General features: G+C 44.8%; 1 protein-coding gene across 1 annotated transcript in view; it reads right to left on the bottom strand.

Annotated features, from left to right (window-relative positions):
- The window catches only part of KSR1 (kinase suppressor of ras 1), a 221561-nt gene extending 208736 nt beyond the window's left edge, over positions 1-12825 (bottom strand). Inside the window, exon 1 of the mRNA XM_068268488.1 lies at positions 12138-12825. Coding sequence (XP_068124589.1) covers positions 12138-12338 — 201 coding nt within the window. The 5' untranslated portion in view covers positions 12339-12825. The remainder of the gene's footprint in view (positions 1-12137) is intronic.
- Positions 12826-22179: the final 9354 nt, after the last annotated feature.

The raw sequence follows: 22179 nt of genomic DNA, 5'->3' as shown, positions 1-22179 counted from the left end.
TAGCAACCAATGAGAATCTACTTTTAACTGTTCCGACACCAAGGTAAAACTTGGACGTCACTGTGGGTTACTGCACTGTGCATAGTATAATAGACAAGAAAACCCATTCCAGCATTTGTCAGATTCCATTTAATAGAAGAACAAACTGTGTAGACCCCTGCAGACCATAATGATTATGACATTATGTCTCAAAAATGTTCTACATATATAAAATTATTGAAAAATAAAATTGGTAAAAGAGAAAAAATAAGTCTGTTGCCTAAAATAAATACCCCACCCCCCCCCAAAAAAAAAAAAAAAAAATATATATATATATATGATAAGTTTAGAGAAGTACACACCATTGCAAGAGGGATTTCACTGCACATAACATAAGGAATACAATAACTTATTTATTTTACAATATTGCTTTATAAATTATGTAGCCAATGTTTACCTATTGAAAAAATATTCCTCACTTTTTTCTTCACCCTGATTTATATTCTGAAATTTATTACAGGTGGGGAGATCTTTAGTGCTGGCAGGTGCATCGCTATGGAATGTTTGTTAACGCTGAAGTCAGTAGAAATAACACCTAATGTTTAGAGTGCACTAGGAGAAGAATTCTGCATAATAAACAGCCTAGACTGTGACATCACTGACAGGGTGGTATTACTGTACATATCAATATACAGCGATATTTAGATCTTTGTTTCTGATGCAGAAACCAGGATAATAACAAAAAAAGTGGGTATCCTGACTAATTTACTACATTCTAATACTGTATATGTTACTATGGTGCCTCTCTAAGTACAGTGATATAAGCATTAATGTCTGCATGCAGTAAAGGTCACAGTGATTTATACTCATTATCAAAAGCTGTCTCCTATCTGTATCGTCACATTCTTCAAAGGCAGATTCTAGCACAGCACCCCATGGAGTTTACACACACTTCCTTACATAAGTACGTCTGTTGGGTGTTATCATTACACAAGTCAGCTCTCAATTGTTACAACACTTGGTAAGCCACTCATTACCTGTAACACTTCACATGAGAAGGGAGTGGAAAACACTGTGCTTCATCATTTCCTCATGTCTCCAGCAATAGCCTGCAGATAAAAGAATGTATGCTGACAGTACCAGGATGGAACTTGGCACCGCTGGGTACAGTGTTAAAATGTGCACTCTAGGAATGAAGGGTAGAGCAGTATTACTATATACTACTGGCCTAATCTGATGCACAGAGCTTCCTAACAGGAAGGTATTCATGATCGTTTATAAGGTTAAATGCATGGCTTGGCTAGGCCAATATTAAATTCCACCCAAACCGCAAATTAAACAGGCCCTCTAATTAGCCATTTCCTTTTCTTGACTGGAATGACTGCAGTCTTGAGTACGAAAACCAAACATGTATAACCCGTCCAACAACCTTACACCTGTACACTGAACGAAAAGCGTCAGTCCCCAGCAACAGTATCATCCTTTACAGCAGCTAAGCTTCTGTTTCCAACTAAAACTAAGGCCCTAGATCAGGCTCGTGTTTTTAATGCATATTGGGCAGCACTCACTAAGCATTACCACATTCGGCAATGCACAAAAACAGCCGATTTACTGAACATGTCAAAGTTCAATTCATTAAAGAAATTACGGCACTGAAAAGGAAAATGGCCAAACTAGTGAGGTAACTTACCTACTTGTGAGGTAAATACCTCAAGAAATGTCAAGAAATTGTAATTCACAAAGATTAGAGCATTTGGTAAATCAAGCAAAAGTGTTCAGTATTCACCTCCCGCTGAAAACCGTCGTTAGCTAACTAACTCCATGCGCTGTAATGTTATTGTATTACAGTAGCAGACAGCCAATAGGAGGAGCCACCCCCACCTGCTACTCATTTCACTAGTGCCGATATCTTGGTTGGTTGGAATAAACAAAGAGGGGAATCACGGCTATCAGGAGAGCGGACTGTGGAGATGACGGCACAGAGGAGACTCACCTGCCCCCCTCACACACACACACACACACACACACACACACACACACACACACACACACACACACACACAGTTTTTTTTCAGCTGTCTGCGGCTCCAGCATCATCCAGGCATGGCATCACTGGCTCACAGTGCCCATGCTGACCTGCGCTGTAGACAAAGCCCATCAGGCAGACATAGCCTTGTCTTTTCGAGCAATCCAGGCAGCATTGAGCTACATGGCTGCAGCAGAGGAGGAAGACCATCACAGTTGCCACAAGAAGACTATTGGTAAATTACCAACAGACTTCCACATGCTGCAAAACATTAGTGAATTGTAAAAAAAAAGTGAAAGTTATCGCATGCGCTATTTTCCTGAATACGGATTTACGACCAGTCCTTAGTGAATTCTGCCCATTGTATGAAATACATTGCATTGCACATTAACCATTTTTGCATCATTAATTTGTTTATTACCTGGCTGGCTGGGTTTGCGATACTAACTGCCTTTGCTAAGGTCAGATACAACAGTTACATGGCAGCTCTTAACAGCCTTAGGTAAGCCATCCAAATTCATCAAAAATTTCTCATCACCACCCACTAGAGGTAGTCAGGGAGGAACTGGAAGAAGGCACCAGTCAGTCTCCCCCTCTGTCTGATAAATGGTCTGTCTATCTGAACGCATGGTCTGAAAACAGCAGTGTTGTGCTTACAGACTGAACTGGATGCTACATTATTATGCAAGATGGCTGCTTCCACGCTAGCTGAATTTGGTGTGTGGGCTTGGGGCAGTGGTTTTCATGAAAAGGGCACTGTTTTGGGCCAAAGACAGGTGGGATATTTATTTAGTCAATAAGATGTTGGGAGTCAGGTTTTGAATTGTATGTATATCAAACAGTATTCCCCTTTAAAGGTTGCACATACCACTTGATATTTTAATAAAATACACAATAGATTAAATAAAAATATTTAATCTAACAAAAATCAATAAAAAAAAAAATGAAAGTCCCTTTAATAATTTGTATTGTCATGTTGCCAATTGAACTTGATCAGGCCTATATTTTGGCAGAGGTAGCTTGTGATTGACTAGAGCGCAAGGGCGTAGCAATAAGGGTTGCAGAGGTTGCGACCGCATCAGGGCCCTTGGGCCAGAGGGGCCCCGAAGGGCCCTCCATCAACTGCAGTATTAGCTCTCTATTGGTCCTGTGCTCATAATAATCACTTCTATAGATCCTTTAAATAGTGGTAATCATTAACAAACTGCTCCCCATCCCCTTCTTGTACCTCTGACACCGTTGTAGCCATTGGCAGGTTTTGGTGTGCCATATCAATTGTTATGTATAGAGTGCTTGGCGGGCCCCATTGTAAAACTTGCATCGGGGCCCACAGCTCCTTAGCTACGCCACTGCTAGAGCGCATGCAGGGAGAGGGAGCAGGTTGGGGAAGGAGTTCTGTAAAAGCTGTTGCATCTTCACTGCACCCTGCTGGAACATCTGACAGGTGCAGAAGGAATGCCATCAGGGGTGGATATGTTGCTTCCTCCATCCCTCATGTGATTTGTTCTTTAAGGCTCAATTCTGTCCGGTAGCTGGGCAAGTTTGTGATCTCATGGCTATACGCTTCTGGTCTGCGGTTTTTGTTTGGTCCCCTGAACTAACCAAATTATATACAGGGATCCTGAAAAAAAGACTAGATAAAGTGGATCAATGGCATCTACGTTTCAAGCTAGGCATAAAGGATTTGTCTCATTTAATGATGAATACTGAAAAAGGTCACATTTACTGATGGCCATTAGTCCACCTGCAGAATAACAGTGAGACACTAATAAGAAAAGCTTTGGGAAGTCACCTTTGTGTGAGGTGCCAACATAAAATAGTAATGCTCTTGCATCAGAGCTAGTTGTGACAGAAACAGTAGATAACTTTAAAAGGGGACTGAATACTAGAATTGCCTGTATCTCCAGTAATAAATGCAGAAAATTGCTACATGGATTTATCTGATTGCCATTTGGAGTCAGGATAGAGGTTTTTCCCCCCTTTCAAGCCAACTGGATCAGGTTTATAAAGGATGTTTTTGCTTTCCAGTGGGCCTTTCTCAGGATGAGGGCTGTGTTTTCTTTTCTTGGTTGAAATCGATGGACGAATGTATTGACTTCAGCCAAACTAAGTATGTAACTATGTCTGAAATGTTTGATTGTGTAACACACCCATGGTTATAGTTACAGAACATCTTTGTACATGAACCAGACTGTGTCATACAAGCCATGCCCTGAATTTACGTCAGTTTCCTAAAATAAAAAGAACCGAGGAGGGTTTGGGTCACAGAGAAGTGCATCAGTTGTGGTTAGTAAATAAATACAAATATAACTTTGCCTTCTTCAGACAACTTTGCGTGAGCAAGAAGGAACTCCCATGACGCATCACTTCTGTCTATTAATTTCATAGACCCATATTAATCCAACTTGCAGACAGCTGTTTTAGGCTAAATTGGCCCACATCAGAGCGAGCCATGGATTAATGTGGATTTAAGTGTGTTTGGCTTTTTAGGGATATAAAATGAATGAATTGCATAGTCACTGATGTAATATGCATCATGGAAGTTCCTTCTCGCTCACATAAAGCTGAATAATTGCAAATACCTATTGTTTTAAGAAGGCACATTTATAATTAGCAGAGCATTTTTTTGTAAAGAGGATTTGAAAGGGGCTTATAAGAAACAAAATCCTGGTGGTTCTGGTCTAAAATGACTCAAGGTAGAGTAATGTAAAGTCTGGTAACATACTGCTGTAAGGACCTGAGCACAGTGAAACAGCTGTGTTCGCTTTTCAGTTACAAATCAATGTTACAGAAGCTAAAAAGCGGACAGAAGCGGACACAAATGCACTAGTGGGCTCAGGCCCTAACTGAATATTTTTTTTTAATCAGGAATATTTTTTATTATAAAAATAAACTAAGCGACTACTCTATAAAGTGGTACTATTGTGAAAATAACAATTTTTAAATATAATGCCTAATGGATATGTAATTTTAAATAATGTACACAGGGATAAAAATTATATTTCAAAATGTAAAAATGCCTTGTATAAACTTACAATCTTATCTACTTGTTACTCGAAGCAGCGCGGCCATGGTTAGCTTTGTGCGGTTGGTCATTGCACTGAACAGCCACAAGGAGCACCACGGTTGTGATGGCTGGAGTAATGTGATGAGCTACGCTGCTGTGAGATCGGTGTAGGAAGGGGGGAGGAGGGGAGAGCATTCCTCTCAAAGTACCCACGCTTGAACTGTAGAACGCCACGGAAGATGCTGGCGCTGTATAACTCAATAATTATAACTGAGGAAGCAGTTCCATTCCAATGTTGCTTCCAGAGCATCACAGGGTGAGTTTTCATCAGCAGAATGAGTGCCGCAACCTCTGAAAGAGTGAGCTGTCCGAATGCCTCCTCCCACTTTCACATTGCGTGCAACGCAGGTTACCATTGCAAAGCACAGCACTTGTGTTACAATGCGATTCTCCATTAGTCAAAACTGGTAACTGCACCATGGTGGCCCTTTAGATTATTGTGACAAACCAGAGTTCCTTATGATAAATCAGATGTATAATGCCGACTAAGGTAAATGTGGAGCAAGGGATGGACCAACACTACAGATATTCTGGGCAACAGCTCCCCAGAGACTACAGCAATCCACAGCTGTGCAGGTACATCCAAAAGCAATGTGGCTTAACTGCTATGCTGGGAACATCCCAGAGTGACTCAACCTGGCTCGTCTTAATCAAACTTCACTGCCTCATCACACACAATGCTGGGCAAAGGCCCATTGCAAGTACAATGTAAATAAGAAAACAAGCAAACCACCCCTGAGTACCAGTATTTCCTGAAATAGTATTATTTATTAAGCAGCTTAAGAATGCAGGTGAATACCTTCGGCAGTGATTTTCACACATACTTTTTCAAACAGCATGGCTAATGTTCCTTGCAAACACCTTTTATGATGTATCGAATATGGTATATTCACTATATGTTGTCTGGCTAGAAAATTACAAACAAACAATACTCAGAGGAATAAATGTAAAGAAATGTTAAAGAGCAAATTCAGTCTAAATTTCCCATAACTTCTAATATAATACTAACTAACTTCTAATATAAAGTTGTAACCACCTTCCCTGAAGTGATTCAGAAGGTAAATATACATTTACATTAGACTGAATAGGCTTTTTAACGTTATGCTTGTCATTTGTTGATGTTTAAACCGGACACCAACTATGTACGTATATGTACTTGTGTTGCTGGATGACCCGATTGTACTTTGTAATTATATAATTAAAAAAAAATCAGTTTAAAAATAAATCGACCCCAGCCAAGTCCGATTTAACAGTGGAAGCAGGAGGTTGCTTGCACTATTTTGCTTAGTGAATCAGCCCCTTTAAGTTCTTTTTAGCAGTTTCAGAGTATAAAGCTGCGTACATACACTACACTCAGCCAAGCCCACAGCTATAGCACAGTGAGGCGTCTGTACTGCACTCAACTAATCCCTGTGGACAACAATCATTGTGCGTGTGTAATCCAGCATGTAAGCCATTGACCCAGACCAATTGCAAGCAAGTGACGTGTCTGCACAGCCTGGACCCTGTAATGCCGTCCAAGGGATCGAGTAGGGAGGCGTTAATTAAGTCTATGTATGGACCTTAAAACCTTAAAGCTTGGTTCCCACTTTAAATCATGATTGGTCAATCACTGACCAATTTTACCACCTCTACATGGAGGTGGTATAATTGGTCAGTGATTGGCCAATCATAATTGAAAGTTTACCACTTTCATGTAGTATGAGAGCTTACCTACACAATCTGTTCATATAGTATTTAAAATCTGTTGGCCTTCGTACAACATTGAGGTGGCAAAATTGGTCACTGATTGGCCAATAAAAATTGCATGTGTGTATGCACCCTTAGTCTGCACATGCCAACCAGCAGGTAAATAGGCCCTTAGAGGTTTTCCAGTGTGGCAGTGAGAACAGGTGACAGTCAGCAGACTTGTTTGAAATCACCCAATGTGGCTAAACATAGCATCAGATCCACTTTATAAAGAATCACCTCAGAGACCTGTTAAACCCAATCTACACTATACGATTCTTTGTACGTTTCGATTACGATTCTATTTACGATTCTATTAAATATGACATGTCTGATCAGGATTCGATTCGATTCAGTTCGATTTGCAACTGCAAAACAATGGCAAATCAAATTGCATCAAATCGAATCCCGATCGGACATGTCGGATTTCATCGAATCGTAATCGAATCGTATAGATTGGGCTTAAGTTTGTAGACAGATTAGACAAGATCTGCTGCTGCCTTTTGCTAGAAAGATCACATCTCAAAGGACTTCAGAACCTCTCATCAGCAGCAATCTTAACGTGTACCTGAACTCTTGCACAGGACAGACAGAAAACAAAACAAATGCACCCTGTATGTATTTAGAGAGTTTAGCCAGTTTAATTCCCCCTCATTTGTGTCTAATCACAAGCTGTAATTTGATCTCTTCCCTGTGTCACATGACTGCCACGGCAGTCATGTGGTTAACAATATGTCTTCCTCCATGAATCAGGAAGTAGAAACAGTGCAGATTGATTTTAGGCATCTGTTACATAATGTCAGCTGCTACTGCTGTGCAATACATGCTTATAAAAACTAGTTGCCATTATTTGTCAACTAACAACTTGACAAAACAGTCATGCATTAGGCATGGTTTGTGCTCTTCAGCACTACTGTAGGACAACAGCCTAAAGAGAGATGTCATCAGGCCAGTCATGCCCAAAAATGTAAGGCTTCCATTAGTTCTGGTTTTCTTGTGACAGACCCTATTCTCTGGTGCATATGCAATGCACTCTTTCTAATGATTAACGCAGCGCTGTAACTAAAACTTTTAAAATTCTGGATAGAGTATGACAGGATTAGGACAACTGTCAGGTAATGGATGGGGATGCAAATTAACGTGTTGCTAGTGATACAACAGGAAGTGAGCAAATCTCGTTCAAGGCAGCACAGGCAGTGGAAAAAAGTAATATTTGGGGCAATTAACATTTTTTTTGTTTGTCAGGGTTTTACTTTAGGTGGGATTTACTCATTTCTCTTTACCACTAAAAGAGAAAGCAGCTAACTTCAACAGGAACACAGACAGCAATAATATCCAAACATGGTCTCTTACCCATTCAGAATTTATGCAAAACTAAAATACAGTAAAACCTTTTGTTGAGAGTAACTTGGTTTAAGAGAGCTTTGCAATACAAGCAAACATTTTCATAAACATTTTCCCTGATATTCTACTCTAAGGCTGGTTTCCCACTACAAATTGGCGTTAGCGTTGCGGTGCCTTCAGGGAACACCGCGTTAGTACATGGTGTTCCCTGTCTGGCATCCATCCTAACAGGAAGTGACGCGCGCTTGCAGTATTGTAAAAATACGCTTCCGCATATATGCGCCGCGACATTGCAATGCATGTGTTTACAGAACCCCGCGTCGCCATAGACTAACATGACTTCCAGGCCGACGCAGGAGCCCCATGGTAATGTAGGTATGCACTAGCATTTATCACACCCAGCGCAGTGTACCGCAACCTGGGAAGTATGAACTTCCCCTTAGATTCTCATTAGGCTGCGGCAGCAGCGCGGCAATGTGCCGCACCGCCACATCGTGAAAGAGCCCTTATCGTTCAAATAAATAGTAATTTATGTTTTGTTCATGACTGTGTACTAACTGATATTTTAAATCCATTGTAAAATACAACTGGAGGCCACCATTCTAGATACACCACAACTATATCAGAGCCTTCTAGTGATCAGTGTAAGAAAAAGAACACAAGTGTGACTTAAGTTGAAATACACTCGCACTATTAGTGTCACCTTTCAGTTCAATCCTGCAGGGACTGAGCGCTGTATCGACACATTGCTCATATATACTTGAGACGCATGTACTGTCTATTTGCAGAAGGGAGGTGGGACAATGTATCATGGTAACAGCATCATGCTGTAGGGATTTATTTTCACCAATAGACATAAAAACTGGTCAGGGTTGAAAGAAATGTGGATGACATTAAATACAGGGCACTACTAGAGAAAACCCATTTCAGTCTGCCAGAGATTTGGGATTAGGATGAGGGATCACCTTCCAGCTGGACAATGACCATAAACATACTGCTAAAGCTACACTGGAAAAGGTGATTGTTAGGAATGGCCTAATCAAAGTCAATCCGCAATGCAACTGACAGTTTGTGGCATGAAGATTGCTGCACACCAATGTAACACACCTGACCTGATGGAGATGGATCACAATTAGGATGTGTGCGGCTCAGGGCTGCGCATGTGCAGTAGCCTCCGACTGGCCACTGCTCGCTGGAAGGTCTCGGACAGCGTGGGCACAGGATGACTCCAGGGGGCTGCAAGAAGCCCCAGGCAAGTTAAACTGATTTTTTTTTCACTTTAATAACCTTTTAAACAGCAGTTTTCTGACAATGAGATAAGTGCCACTGTGTTAAATAGCCCCCTATGAGTAACCTGACTCCTAAGGCTAGCCCTGAAGGCAACACACAAGACTATAAAAGGAATCTACTTCGGTGTTTTGAAGAAAAAACAGACTTTCCACTTTGGCCTATAATGCTAGTTACTGTAGTTGATGAACTGCATAACATCGTTCAAGGAAATAGAAGAGGTTACTGTAGCTCACACCCACTTCGCCTGAAGACTGGAATTACAGTCAGTGTTGCCAACCATCAGTAAATTTACAGACAGTCTGTATAGTAATTTATTTCTCCTGTCCCTGTGGTCCATAAGTAGGGTCACTGAAAACTCTCCAGCAATGATCTACTACAGGGATCAGGAATTACACATATACACTCTCTTCCTCCTGCCTCTTCCCCCTCCATTCACCTTAGCTCAGTTTGTAGAGTGATCCCAAGGCTTCCCCTCCCATTCCTAGACACAGGCAGAGCAGGAATGACTAGTCAAAGTTGTTCACACAGGTGCAGCTTGCTAACACGGGGATAAAGCCTGTCAGCCAGGTACATATGTACTCAACTTTGCTTCCATCATAGCCCCACCATTTGGGCAATCTGAACTGCAAATACCTTTAGAGTTCTGTTTGTGATAGTTATAAATGACCCATTATTGCTGAACAAATTAGCTTTACATTTAATAACCCCTAAATTAAGAAGGGTATACACACATTTCTGACAGATGCGACTGCTTAGACAGCAGGTGTATTGAGGTCCACGGAGCTGCACTGCATTGAGCAGTACAACATCTGCTGTTCGATCAATGCTCGATAGATTTTTACTGAAACCTAAACTGAGCATGTTGTGTATGGTAGGAACCAATCAGCTAGGTATATCAGCCCATAATCAACTTGTGTATGGCTAGCTTCAGAAAGGCAGAAAATGTCTAACAAGACTATGGAGCAGGAGGGCATCAGCCAGCAAGGCCAATAACAACCCAAGATGCCTCAGTTTACTACTCCTTTATGGTGTTTAAGCACACTTTACGGATTGTATCCCAAATTTTACATAAAATGCTTTAAAGTGAACCTGAAGGCTAAAAAGCGTGTTAGATACTCGACTTTGTTGAGGGATGATCCAAACGCTTCCCCCTGCCCCTTCAGCCTCACCATTCCAGTGCTACCGCAGTGCAGACCAGCTCATTCATGGATGAGAGGCCGAGATCTTTTCAGAGACGATCCAGAGGCTTCCCTCTACCAAGGTGAGTATCTATCTTTTCCATTTCTGAAATCACGTTTGTTCTACATTTCAAAAGTTTTAGGCCTCCCGCCCTCTTTCATACGAACAGCTGAAGGCGCTGATTTCACTGCCTGTCAGCTGCTCTTATGTACCGGCCAGGCGCTTGTTACTGCACAGGACAGTCCCCACTTCAAATGAGTCAGATCTGAGCATGGCCGCAGTCATGCTCAGATGTGACATGTTTCAATTTTCTGCCGCGTAGTAACACCACCACATGTCCAGTGCTGACAAGCATGGTGTTACAAACGCTGGCATTTGGATGCATTTTAAATGCACCCGAATGGTGCTCATGGGTGGGAGGCGCAACTTGATAAGTACGCAGTTCTGAATTCTGTCTGAAAGAGGCCTAAATCATAACAAAAAAATGGAGGTTAATAATAATTGAACCATTAAGCTGAACTAGTTGTACCGTTTCTTTCTTCTATTCCTTAATTAGCTGCACTAAACTGAGTCTCAAATCCACCACATGAAAGCCTCTGCGACATACAGCATTAACTACCACTTGTATGTTGAGCCCGAGGGCCGTTTTCTAGAACAAAACGCAAGCTCATTTCTTTATGCGATTGTGCAGTGCGTTTACCAATCCCATTCAGTAATATAAATGGAAAACACACAAAAATGCAGCAGAGAATAGGATAACTCTACTGGGAATGGAGCATTATGATTTACTTTGTACAAGACGTGTACTGTCCTTGCAATTTGGAAAACACAGGCATTCTGAAAACTGCATTGAAACGCATGCAGTGCAAAAGGCCCAGAGCAATACTGGATGAGTCTAATAACTTTCCAAGGATTACCTTGAAAGATATATACAGAAATAGGGTAGTTGTGCATATAGTATACAGTATCTAGATATACTGTACATTTTTCCCTCCTTTACAGTAAAAGACTGCCCAAAGTGGATGTTACAGCTGTTCTATTACAATGTTACTACTTGTATTCTATTCCTTGCATAAAGTTTTTAAAGATTTTTAATTACATCACATTTCCCACAAATATATTGTCCTAAGCTAGGTATTTCTTCAAGATGTCAGTCAATTTTTGTCAGTAAAAAAAGAAGATAGATTAGGTTGGCCCCACTGATTGTAGTCCCCTAGCAGTGAAAAGGTGAAGTAATATTAACCCATTCACTACCTGCAATACTTTTCAGCAGGTGCAAATAAAATGCAGCTTCCTGGCACACAGGCCTTAGACCAAAAGGCTGGGAGTGTGAGCCCTGGCACTGCCCCTGGCCGGGTGCGGGAGACTTGGACCAGCCAAAGCTGACACGAATCACGATTAGTGAGACAGGATATCCTGACTCTTGTGACAGTGCAGCACCCGCTCCACTACACCGTGACATCCATATTCTGGGGAATACTGCAGATGTGGGGTAAAGCCCCCCCAGGGCGCCCTGTCACCCACCTCCAGCGTCCGGATCTCTTGCTGTGTGAGGTCATTAGAGGCAGCGCACTGTGTGCGGAGTCCCCGCAGGTTGGACATGGAGATGTCTATCATGTTCTGAATGAGCTCGCACTGCTGCCGGGCAGACTGGGCCAGTCCGCTCTCCCTGCTCCCCTTGGCATCTCTCCCCGGCTTCTTCTCTAGCATCTTCTGACTGTCCATCTCCTCGGCATCGGGAAGCAGGCCACCCGGGCCAATGTCTTCTGCCTACAGAGCGGCGGTCAGGGCTGCTGCTGCTGCTGCCCTCCTCCCTCCTATTATTATCCTGCTGCAGGGAATGCAGATCACCACGTATAATAATGTCCAGGGCGAACACAGAACAAATTGCACCATACACTGATCATAGAGCTAAAGTGACGCTGTGCATCAAGAAAGGTGCTAAAAAAGGAATGCATCAATGCAGGGTGCGGATGTACAACAAAAAAAAGTCCAGCACGGGCTTCCTCTATCCCCCTCCACCACTGAGAATAACAATGAGAAGAGAGAGGGTTAAATGCAAAGGAAGCTGAGTGTCAGAGCAGCAGCCCGATGTATCAGTAGAAAGGGAAGACCAAAGTAATAGTCTGACAGCACCGCCACTGAGCAGACGCTGCTTGCTTCCCCCTGTCTATTGCTTTTTTCATGTCAGACAGTGCTCGGGTGAGGCGCAAGGGATGCTGGGGCTCGTAGTCTGCAGCAATACAATGTCATTCTCTGCTACAGTACATGGGGAGAATCTACAGTGGAGATGCTTGAGAGAAGCAGATGTGACATCATGTTCATGTGACCAAATTACGTGACCTCCTGAATGGGCGGGAGTTATGGTTGTGTGGACAGTGTTGTCAACCTTTCAATTTATTTTTACTGAGAAAGATGTAAGAAATTACTGACAGTAAATTTATTTTACTGATATCTTGAAAACACAGCTTAGGACACTATATTTTTCTGGGAAATCTATTTGAATTAACATTGGGTAAAATTGTACCTAAGGAAGAGAGGTAATCGCTGACTATTCAAAAAGCATTGATTCTCTGCCAATTTAGCGCAGCTATTTCAGACAGACAACTAGCTCGGCCCATTGGCTCAATAAACTCAGTTTTATCATTATGATTCAAGGGGTTTTCAGTTTTAAAACTTCTCAAATGCAGAACATTAAAGAGAGACTGAAGTTATTTAAATAACAAAACAAAAACAGATACTAAGGAGAAGGAAGGCTCCGGGTCCTATAAGCAGTGTTCCCCAACCCTGTCCCCAAGGCCCACCAACAGTGCATGTTTTGTGGAAATTCACAGAGGTAGATAATCCACTCTACAGAGTCCCTAATTACCTCACCTGTGAATGTTTGTGGTTTTCTGCAAAACATGTACTCTGGACCTTGAGGACAAGGTTGGGGAGCTCTGCAATAGAGCCTTCCCATTCCTCCTACGGTCCCTGCGTTCCAGCGCTGGATCCCGATTAGCAGTCTCCGACTGATGGGTCGGATACTGCTCACTTCTGCCTCCACAGGAGATCTTGGAAGTCTTCGGGAGTCCGAGTGCTCCAGAAGAGGACCGCTCCATACTGCGCATGCGTCAAAATGCCAAGTTTCTTGTAAGTACTTGGTGCCAAAATTGCAGTGTGTGCTAAGAAGTAACTGGGTGCCTTGTTGCAGTGGGTGCTAAGCAGTAGGTGAGCATTCGGTGCTAAGTTACAGTGAGCACTAAACATTATTGGGTGCCGAGTTGCAGTGAGTGCAGAGCAGTACTGACAGCCAAGTAGCAGTGGGTGCTAAGCAGTGTTGGGTGCCAAATTTAAGCGAGTGCTAAGCAGTATTGGATGCTAAGCAGCAGTGAGTGCCAAGTTTCAGTGAGAAGTACTGGGTGCTAAGTAGCAGTGGTTGCCAGATTTCTAAACATTACTGGGTGAAAAGTTGCAGTGGGTGCCAATTAGTATTAGGTGTTGAGTTAGAGTGGGCGTAAAGTAGTGCTGGGTGTCTTGTTGCAGTAGGTGCTAAGCAGTACTGGGTGTTAAATAGCAGTAAGTGCCAAGGTGCAGTGAGCGCTGAGCAGTCCTGGGTGCCAAGTTGCAGTGGGTGCTAAGCAGTATTGGGAGCCAAAATGCAATAGGTGCTAAGCAGTACATGGTGTCGAGTTGCAGAGATTGCTGAACAATACTAGGTGACAGGCAGCCAGTCAACCAATCAAGTGCAATAGTATACACCTGTGTGTGTAGTACCAAATCAAGCAGGAGCTGTATAGGTTTAGCAAACAAACAGGTGAGAGGGTTTGGTATCACAGCGAAATGCCTCTCAAACTCTCGCAACTTCTCACTGCTGCCTGGTAACTGCTTGCTGAGCACACAGCTCAACAGTCTGTGGAGCAGTGAGCAGTTATCAGGCAGCAGCAAACAGTTTCCAGGCAGCAGCAAGCAGTTGTGAGAGTGTGAGAGGCATTTCACTGCCTATCAATAGGGATGATCGGAAAGTGCAATTTCTGATTCCGCGGAAATCCGGAATTCCGTCAGAACGAAATTCCGTAACCGCATTCCGGTGGTACAATTTCAGTAATCTCATTTGAAACCTCTTTTTTTAAACATCGTAGGCCAGGGGACCTAGTGGCTGTTCCACCGGTCATTTTTTTTTTTTTGAGCAGCAGGAGTTGTCGTAGGCCATGCGACCTAGAGGTGGTTCCACGGCAGTCATAAAAAAATGTTGTTTGCAGCAGCAGGAGTTGTCGTAGGCCAATTATTGTAGTCATCTTATTATTGTATTGTATCATTATCTTACGAATCAGTGAGAGGGGCCTTGTAATGGTCACTGATCCATGACTCGTTCATTTTTATGAACGTTAGTATGTCCACATTGTCTGTGGACAGACGGGTCCGGTGACCACCCAATCTGCAGCACTAAATACTCGCTCAGAAAGAACACTGGCGGCGGGGCATGCAAGAACCTCCAGTGCATACTGAGCAAGTTCAGGCCAGGTATCTAGTTGTTTTGTCCAATACTCCATGAGGTCATCATTACTCTACATATTGTCTGGAGTACTGGCCAACCCCAAGTAATCATTCACCATACGGGCCAGCAGCTGGCGGTGACCACTTTGTCCACTGGTGGTGCTGCTGCTAGAAGGAGTATCTGGCATTGGCTGATAAAATTCCTTCAGCATACTCAGCAGGTTCACAGATTGGCTATTGGTGCTGCTGCTGGGAGTGGGACCACCAGACCTTTGCTGAGTGTGATGAGGCTTGGTAGCTTGGACCCGGGATACAGGTGCAGGAAACGCATCTTCTACCCAACGAAGAAGGGCATCCTGGATGTGGCTCATCCTGGCGTCTGCTTGGGAGAGGGGTATGAACTGGCGCATTTTCACCTTGCACCGGGGATCTAGGATGATGGCCACCCACATGCCGAGCCTTGATTTTAGAGTTTTAATCCGGGGGTCCTTACAGAGGCACTGGAGCATATGTGCAGCCATAGGGAAGAGATGTCTGCCATTTATCACCTCTTCTTGGCTGTCAGAACTGTCATCATGCTCCAGCTCCACATCATCTGAATCTTCTTCCCACCCGCGGACAATGGGCTCTTCCACTTCCACAAGCTCTGCCTCCTCATCCCGGACTGGAGCACGCTCACTCACTCCCAGACTTGACTGACCACTGTTCAGTAGGGCTTCTTCCCCCTGTTCGAGCAGTTTGTCTAGAGCCTTGTTCAGCATGAAGACAAGAGGGAGCACCTCTGATATGCTTCAGTGCTCCTCACTGACCACTTTTGTTGCCTGCTCGCTCAAATGGCTCCAACACTTTGCACACCTGTCCAATCAGCTGCCACTGGTCCCCAGTAATGTATTCCAGTGGCCCTGTTTTAGTGGAAGATGTCTAAGACAGGTGTAGCCTGACCGCCGTGTGCTGCTCCCACAACCTCTCCAGCATGTGGAGGGCGGAGTTCCACCGCATTGGACAATCGGAAATAAGACTGTGCTGCGGCAGGCTATGGCGGCGCTGCAGCAGTTTCAAGGCGGCAGTGGCAGTTGCGGAGCAACGGATGTGGGCTGACACTTTTCGTGCTGAGGCCACAGCATCCTTCAACCCATCAAAACTCCGTAAAAACTTCTGGACTACAAGGTTGAAGACGTGAGCCAAGCAAGGTAAGTGGGTATAGTCACCTTCCGAAATGGCAGCCAGCATGTTGGCACCAGTATTAGACACCACTACACCTGTGTCCAGTTTTCGGGGGTCAGCCACTGCCGAATCTGATCGTGTAAGGCTGCAAGGATTACAGATCCGGTTTGCCTGTTCTTGTCCATGGATTCCAGTTTCAGCACTACTTGGCATCAATGGTGCTGCAGACCAGAGTAGGAGCGGGACCACTTGCTGGGTGGCTCAGCAACGGCAGACTGGCCTTGGACAGAACAGGTAGCAGAGGGAAGTGGAACAGGCCTCCCCTTCAACCCACGTGGCGGCACAACCAGCTGAGATGCCCCAGATCTTGCACTCTCCTCAGCAGCACCATGGAGGGTGACCCAATGGGCGGTAAAAGTTAGATACTTTCCCTGCCCATGCCTGCTGCTCCAGCCATCCATAGTGAAGTGCACCTTGCCACCGACAGCGTGATCCATAGACCAGCCGACACACTCCACAATGTGCGTGTGAAGGGCAGGGATAGCATTCCTGGCAAAATAATGGCGGCTGGGGATCCGCCATTGTGGAGCAACACTGTTCATCAGTCTGCGGAAGGGGGCACAGTCCACAAACTGGTAGGGCAGCAGCTGTTGGCCTAACAGCTTTGCCAGGAGGGCATTATTTTTCACCACAAATGGATTACTTGCAGGGAGCATCCGCTTCTGGCACAGAGGCCTGACACTGGAACACTGGTGATTCAGAGGAAACCAACAAGGGTGATGACGAGGTGCTTGCCGAGGTCTGGAGCCCATTTCCAGCCTGGCATACAGAGGGATTTGAAGTGTAATGGGACTGAGCAGGTTGGATAGGGACCGGATAAGTAGAAAAAGAAGAGGGGCCTGTTGCTGCTGCTTTTCCTCCACCCATCTTATTGAATTTTTTTTACATATTCAAAATCCCGTCTGTGCTGGTTGCGCAGATGGCTTATCTGCCCTGAAGTGCCGAACCCTCTGCCCGATTTGCCTCTGCTCACCGATTTACGGCACACAGAACAGACTGCCCTGGATTCATCTTCTTCAAGTACAGTAAAAAAAAATTCCATGGAGGGGATGTGCGTGCACGTGGAACAGTGGTGCGACCTGTTCTAGCACCTCGATGCTCAGCATTGGACTGGTGGCGGGTACTGACAGATGGGAAGGCACTTGCAGGCTGCTGGCCAACCGTCTGCTCTGTTTCTCCAAGCTGCTCACGCCTGCTAGTGCCTAACCCACCAGATGGCGACCACGTCTGATCAGCCGCCTCATTATCCAAAATATCATCCAGTTCAATAAGTGACTCTTCTGGACCCTCCACCTGGCCACCAAACACCTCTGTAGTTGACTGGTGGTGATGTTGACTGGTGACACTGGATGAAGAAAACACAGGGGCTTTTTCTGTCACCACAGAACCCACCACTTTTTGGGACCTTGGTCCCATGGTCTCCTCCAATGCCTCATCCCAATCCTTCTGCACATCTCTCTCATCGACATAGGTGTGCTTTACTTCTGGAGGGGAGTACTGGGAGGAAGCAACCTCGTCAATAGAAGCAGCTGCGGTCGGGTTCTGGTCATGAGGAACCTGGCGGCCGGTGCTGCTGCAACTAGCTTCAAGTTCCTCAGACTGGGTAGAGGGTTCCTGATCTAAATAATCCCCAACTCTCTTCGCCTCCTGCTCTGTCAAAATTTTCCTGCATGTGAACACAGGGAAGACATCTCTGACTGGGGGGAACGCTTCCTGCTGCTGCTGCCACCCTCAACCTGATCACGTACTTGACGTGATCCACCAACACCATTATCACTCCATTTCCTTTTAGGAGTGGCAGGAAATTGCTGCTGCTCTCGCTCCATTATTTTGGGGCCACAAACTTTATTGGCGAAGGGGTATGAGCAACAGAACAGATCATAAAATAAGGCAGTGAAATAAAGAAATAAATAAAAAAAAAACAAAATAAAGAAAACAAAAAAAAATGAACTTGGAAAACAAAAACAAAAAAAAATTGCACTACACTCAACTAATCAATCACCTAACTCACTGTCACTCTGTCAAACACTAAGCCTGTGGCCTGGCTGGCTCTGTCTAACCCTCTCCACACAGCAACTAGTACTATCACACTACACTACAATCTATCACTCAAACTAACAATCTACTGTCACTCTCTCAGTCACAAATACACCTAGCTACTACTACTACTAATATAGCTCACACTCTATCTAACTCTCTCTCACAAAGTCTTTAAAAAGACTTTTGGTTTATATACAGTCTTTAAAAAGACTTTTGTTTTATGTTAAAACAACTAATATGGGTCTGTCTCTCCTCTCTCTCCAACACCAGACTGAAACCCACAAGCTTCGTGACTGCACAGCTCTCTTATATACAAAATGGGTGGGATAGCTGCTGACAGGTAGCTAGGGAGCTGGTTGCTAACGTAGGATTGGTTGGTTTTTCTTAAAGGGAATGTCCAAGCAAAATAAAAAAATGAGTTTCACTTACCTGGGGCTTCTACCAGCCCCATGCAGCCATCCTGTGCCCTCGTAGTCACTCACTGCTGCTCCAGTCCCCTGCTGGCAGCTTGCCGACCTCGGAGGTCGGCGGGACGCATTGCGTACATTTTTACGCATCCCCGCTAGTGCAGGAACATTAACACATACATTTTTACGCATTACTGGTTTAATGCGTAAAAATTTACGCATTGAACCAGTAACGCGTAAAATTGTATGTGTCAATGTTCCTGCACTAGCGGGAATGCGTAAAAATGTACGCAATGCGTCCCGCCGACCTCCGAGGTCGGCAAGCTGCCAGCAGGGGACTGGAGCAGCAGTGAGTGACTACGAGGGCACAGGATGGCTGCATGGGGCTGGTAGAAGCCCCAGGTAAGTGAAACTCATTTTTTTTATTTTGCTTGAACCTTCCCTTTAAGACTCTAATTGGTGCAGAAATTCCGATTTTCATGCAGAAATCCTGTTGTTTTCACTTAGAAGCTTCTGTCTAGGGTCTTCCTTCTGATTGGCTGAAAAAATCCACATTCTGAATTCCGCATAGCGATTCCGGAATTTCCGCTTAGCGCTATATCAATTCTGTTCCGATACGACGGAACAGAATTGCCAATTTCCGACCGGAATCGCGGAAAACGGAATTCCGCAGAATGCGGTGAGCACCCCTACCTATCAACTGTCTGTGGAAAAGAGGCCTTAGTGTCCAGCAAGGAGCACCATGTGCTGATAAACCTCTCACACCCCCTTCCCTACGCTAACCTACATCTGCATACTGGAAGCAGCAACAAGGAAAATGAAAAACACAAAAACTGGCGCACATGGCAGAAGGAGGCCCTGGGCTCTGCTCCCACCACTAGGGGATTCACCCACACTGCCTCTAAATGCTGAATGTAAAACAAGAGAGGAAAATTATCACTCTAAGCCAGCAATCTGCCATTTTATATTGGTCCACCAACCGCCAGTCAGCCAATCAAGTGCAATAGTATATACCTGTGTCTAGTAATAGCAACTTGCTGTTGTGACTGAGCATTTGCTTCTCTTGTGTTTTGCATTCAACATTTAGAGGCAGTGTGGGTGAATCCCCTGGTGGTGGAAGCACCGGGGCTCACCTGCACTCCGCCTCTAGGTATTGCATGCGAGTTTGGGGGTCCTGGGCGGTGGCAGAGCCTGAGCAGTATTGGGTGCCACATTGCAGCGGGAGCCAAGCAGTATTATAGTATTATGAGCCAAATTTCAGTGGGTGCTAATCAATATTGGATGCTAAGCAGCAGTAGTTGCAAAGTTGCAGAGAGAAGTACTGGGTGCTAAGTGGCAGTGGTAGGCAAGTTCCTAAACAGTACTGGTTGGAACGTTGCATGTCAATTAGTATTGGGTGTCAAGTTAGACTGGGTGCTAAGTAGCAGTGGATGCTAAGCAATACTGGGTGCTAAGTAGCAGTAAGTGCCAAGTTGCAGTAAGTGCTGAACAGTACTTGGTGCCAAGATTTAGTGGGTGGGTGCCAAGCAGCATTGGCTGCTAAGTTGCAGTGCGTGCTAAGTAGTACTGGGTGCATTGTTTCAGTGAGTGCTAAGCAGTACTAGGTGATAAGTAGCATTGGGTTCCAAGTTGCAGTGAGTGCTGAGAAGTACTGGGTGCTAAGTTGCAGTGGCTGTTATACAGTATTTTGTGCCATATTCCAGAGGATGCTAAGCAGTATTGGATGCTAAATAGCAGAGGGTGCCAAGCTGCAGTGAGTGCTGAGCAGTAGTATGTGCCAAATTACAGTGGAGGCTATGCACCATTGGATGTTAAGTAGCAGTGGGTGCCAAGTTGCAGCAGGTGCTAAGCGATATTGGGTGCCAAATTGTGGTGGTTGCTGAGCAGTACTGGATGTTACAGTACTGGGTGATAAACAATGCAGGGTGCCATGTGGGTGCGAGCTATGGGGGGTATTTGGTGCCCTGTGGATGCTAGGTATGGGGATGCAAAGTGGAATGTAGGTGCAAGCCTTGGCTTGTTCTGAGTGCAATGTGGGCACTGACCATGGCCATGGAGTTACTGGATGCCATGTGGGTGGTGGGTGAAGGGTATGTGGTGTACTGCATGCCACGTGGGTGCTGGATGTTGGCTATGTGGGTGCTGAGTTTGGGCTACGTGGGTGCTGGGTACTATCGGTGCGGGCTATGTGGGTGCTTGGTGCAAGCTAGGGGGATACTGTGTGGCATGTGGGTACTGGGTGTCACATAGGTGCTGGGTTCAGGCTATGTGGGTACTGGATGCCATGTGTTGCTGGGGAGGGGGTGCTTAGTGCCATGTAGGTACTGGGTGTGGGTTATGTGGATACAAGTTGCCTTGTGGGTGCGGGCTTTGAGGGTTCTTGGTGCCCTGTGGTTGGGGACTATGGGACGTAATGGGTACCATATCCGTTCGGGCTATGGTAGGTACTAGGTGTTGTGAGGGTGGGGCTGCAGGAGGTAGTGGGTGCTAGGTACCATGAGTGGGGTCAAGGAGGGGGGTTTCTGGGTGCTGAAGGGATTAGTGGGTGCCTCCTGCTTTCTTTATACCTGTCTCTAGTGGATGGTGGTCCCTTGAGCCTAGTGGGGGGAGGATCTACTCACCTTCCCACCTTCCTCACCTTGCCACCTCCTTCCAATGAGCACTCTCTCTCTGCTGCGTGATTGGTCATCAGCAAGTAAGGAGGTCCCATTGGAAACAGGAGTAGAGGCACAGGACAGGGCCTACATTTTTTGTGTGGAGAACACAAAATCTGCAATTCTTTTTGAACTCTTGGACATTTGCTAGATTAAACTTGTCAAAGGTGGTCAGTCCGGTGTGTAAAGCTGCCCCAATTTTTGCTGAAAGGTCCAGTACTGTATCATTTAGAAAAAGACATTGTTCCATTCCTTACCCTAACCACTGGAAGAAACTCTGTCGTGCCTTGCACTGTCATCCCTCCTCGCTCCTGTATAGCAAGAGTAAGCATCACTTGGTTGTAGCTTAGCAGCTTAGCGACTCGATCCAGGTGGCAGACATCAATTGATTCTGGCACTTTGCTTGTTCAAAACAAAAGGACAACACGTAAGCATGTAGAACAACATACTATGCAAGAAAATGACCTACGGAACTTATATATCTGTAATTTTCATTTTCCTGGTGATTCTCCATGGCAGCATACGTGTGGGCAGTTCTGCGCCTCCAACTGCCAAGTAGGACCTCCCTAAATATAAAACGAATTCCTCTCTGATGGTTATATTCCACTTAACAGAACGAGCCAACAACTAGAGGGTTGGGCCTATATGCAGCAATGGAGAATTACCAGGAAAAGAAAATTAACTAGAAAGAAAAAAAGAAGGGCAGGTACGCTGTCAAACAAGTGCCATGTATTTGCAATATCTAGACAGAACTAAATAGAAAGT

The sequence above is a fragment of the Hyperolius riggenbachi genome, chromosome 2 (assembly GCF_040937935.1).
Source record: "Hyperolius riggenbachi isolate aHypRig1 chromosome 2, aHypRig1.pri, whole genome shotgun sequence".
Lineage (NCBI taxonomy): Eukaryota > Metazoa > Chordata > Amphibia > Anura > Hyperoliidae > Hyperolius > Hyperolius riggenbachi.
The sequence above is the reverse complement of the archived record's forward strand: the minus strand, read 5'-3'. Positions and strand labels throughout refer to the sequence as shown.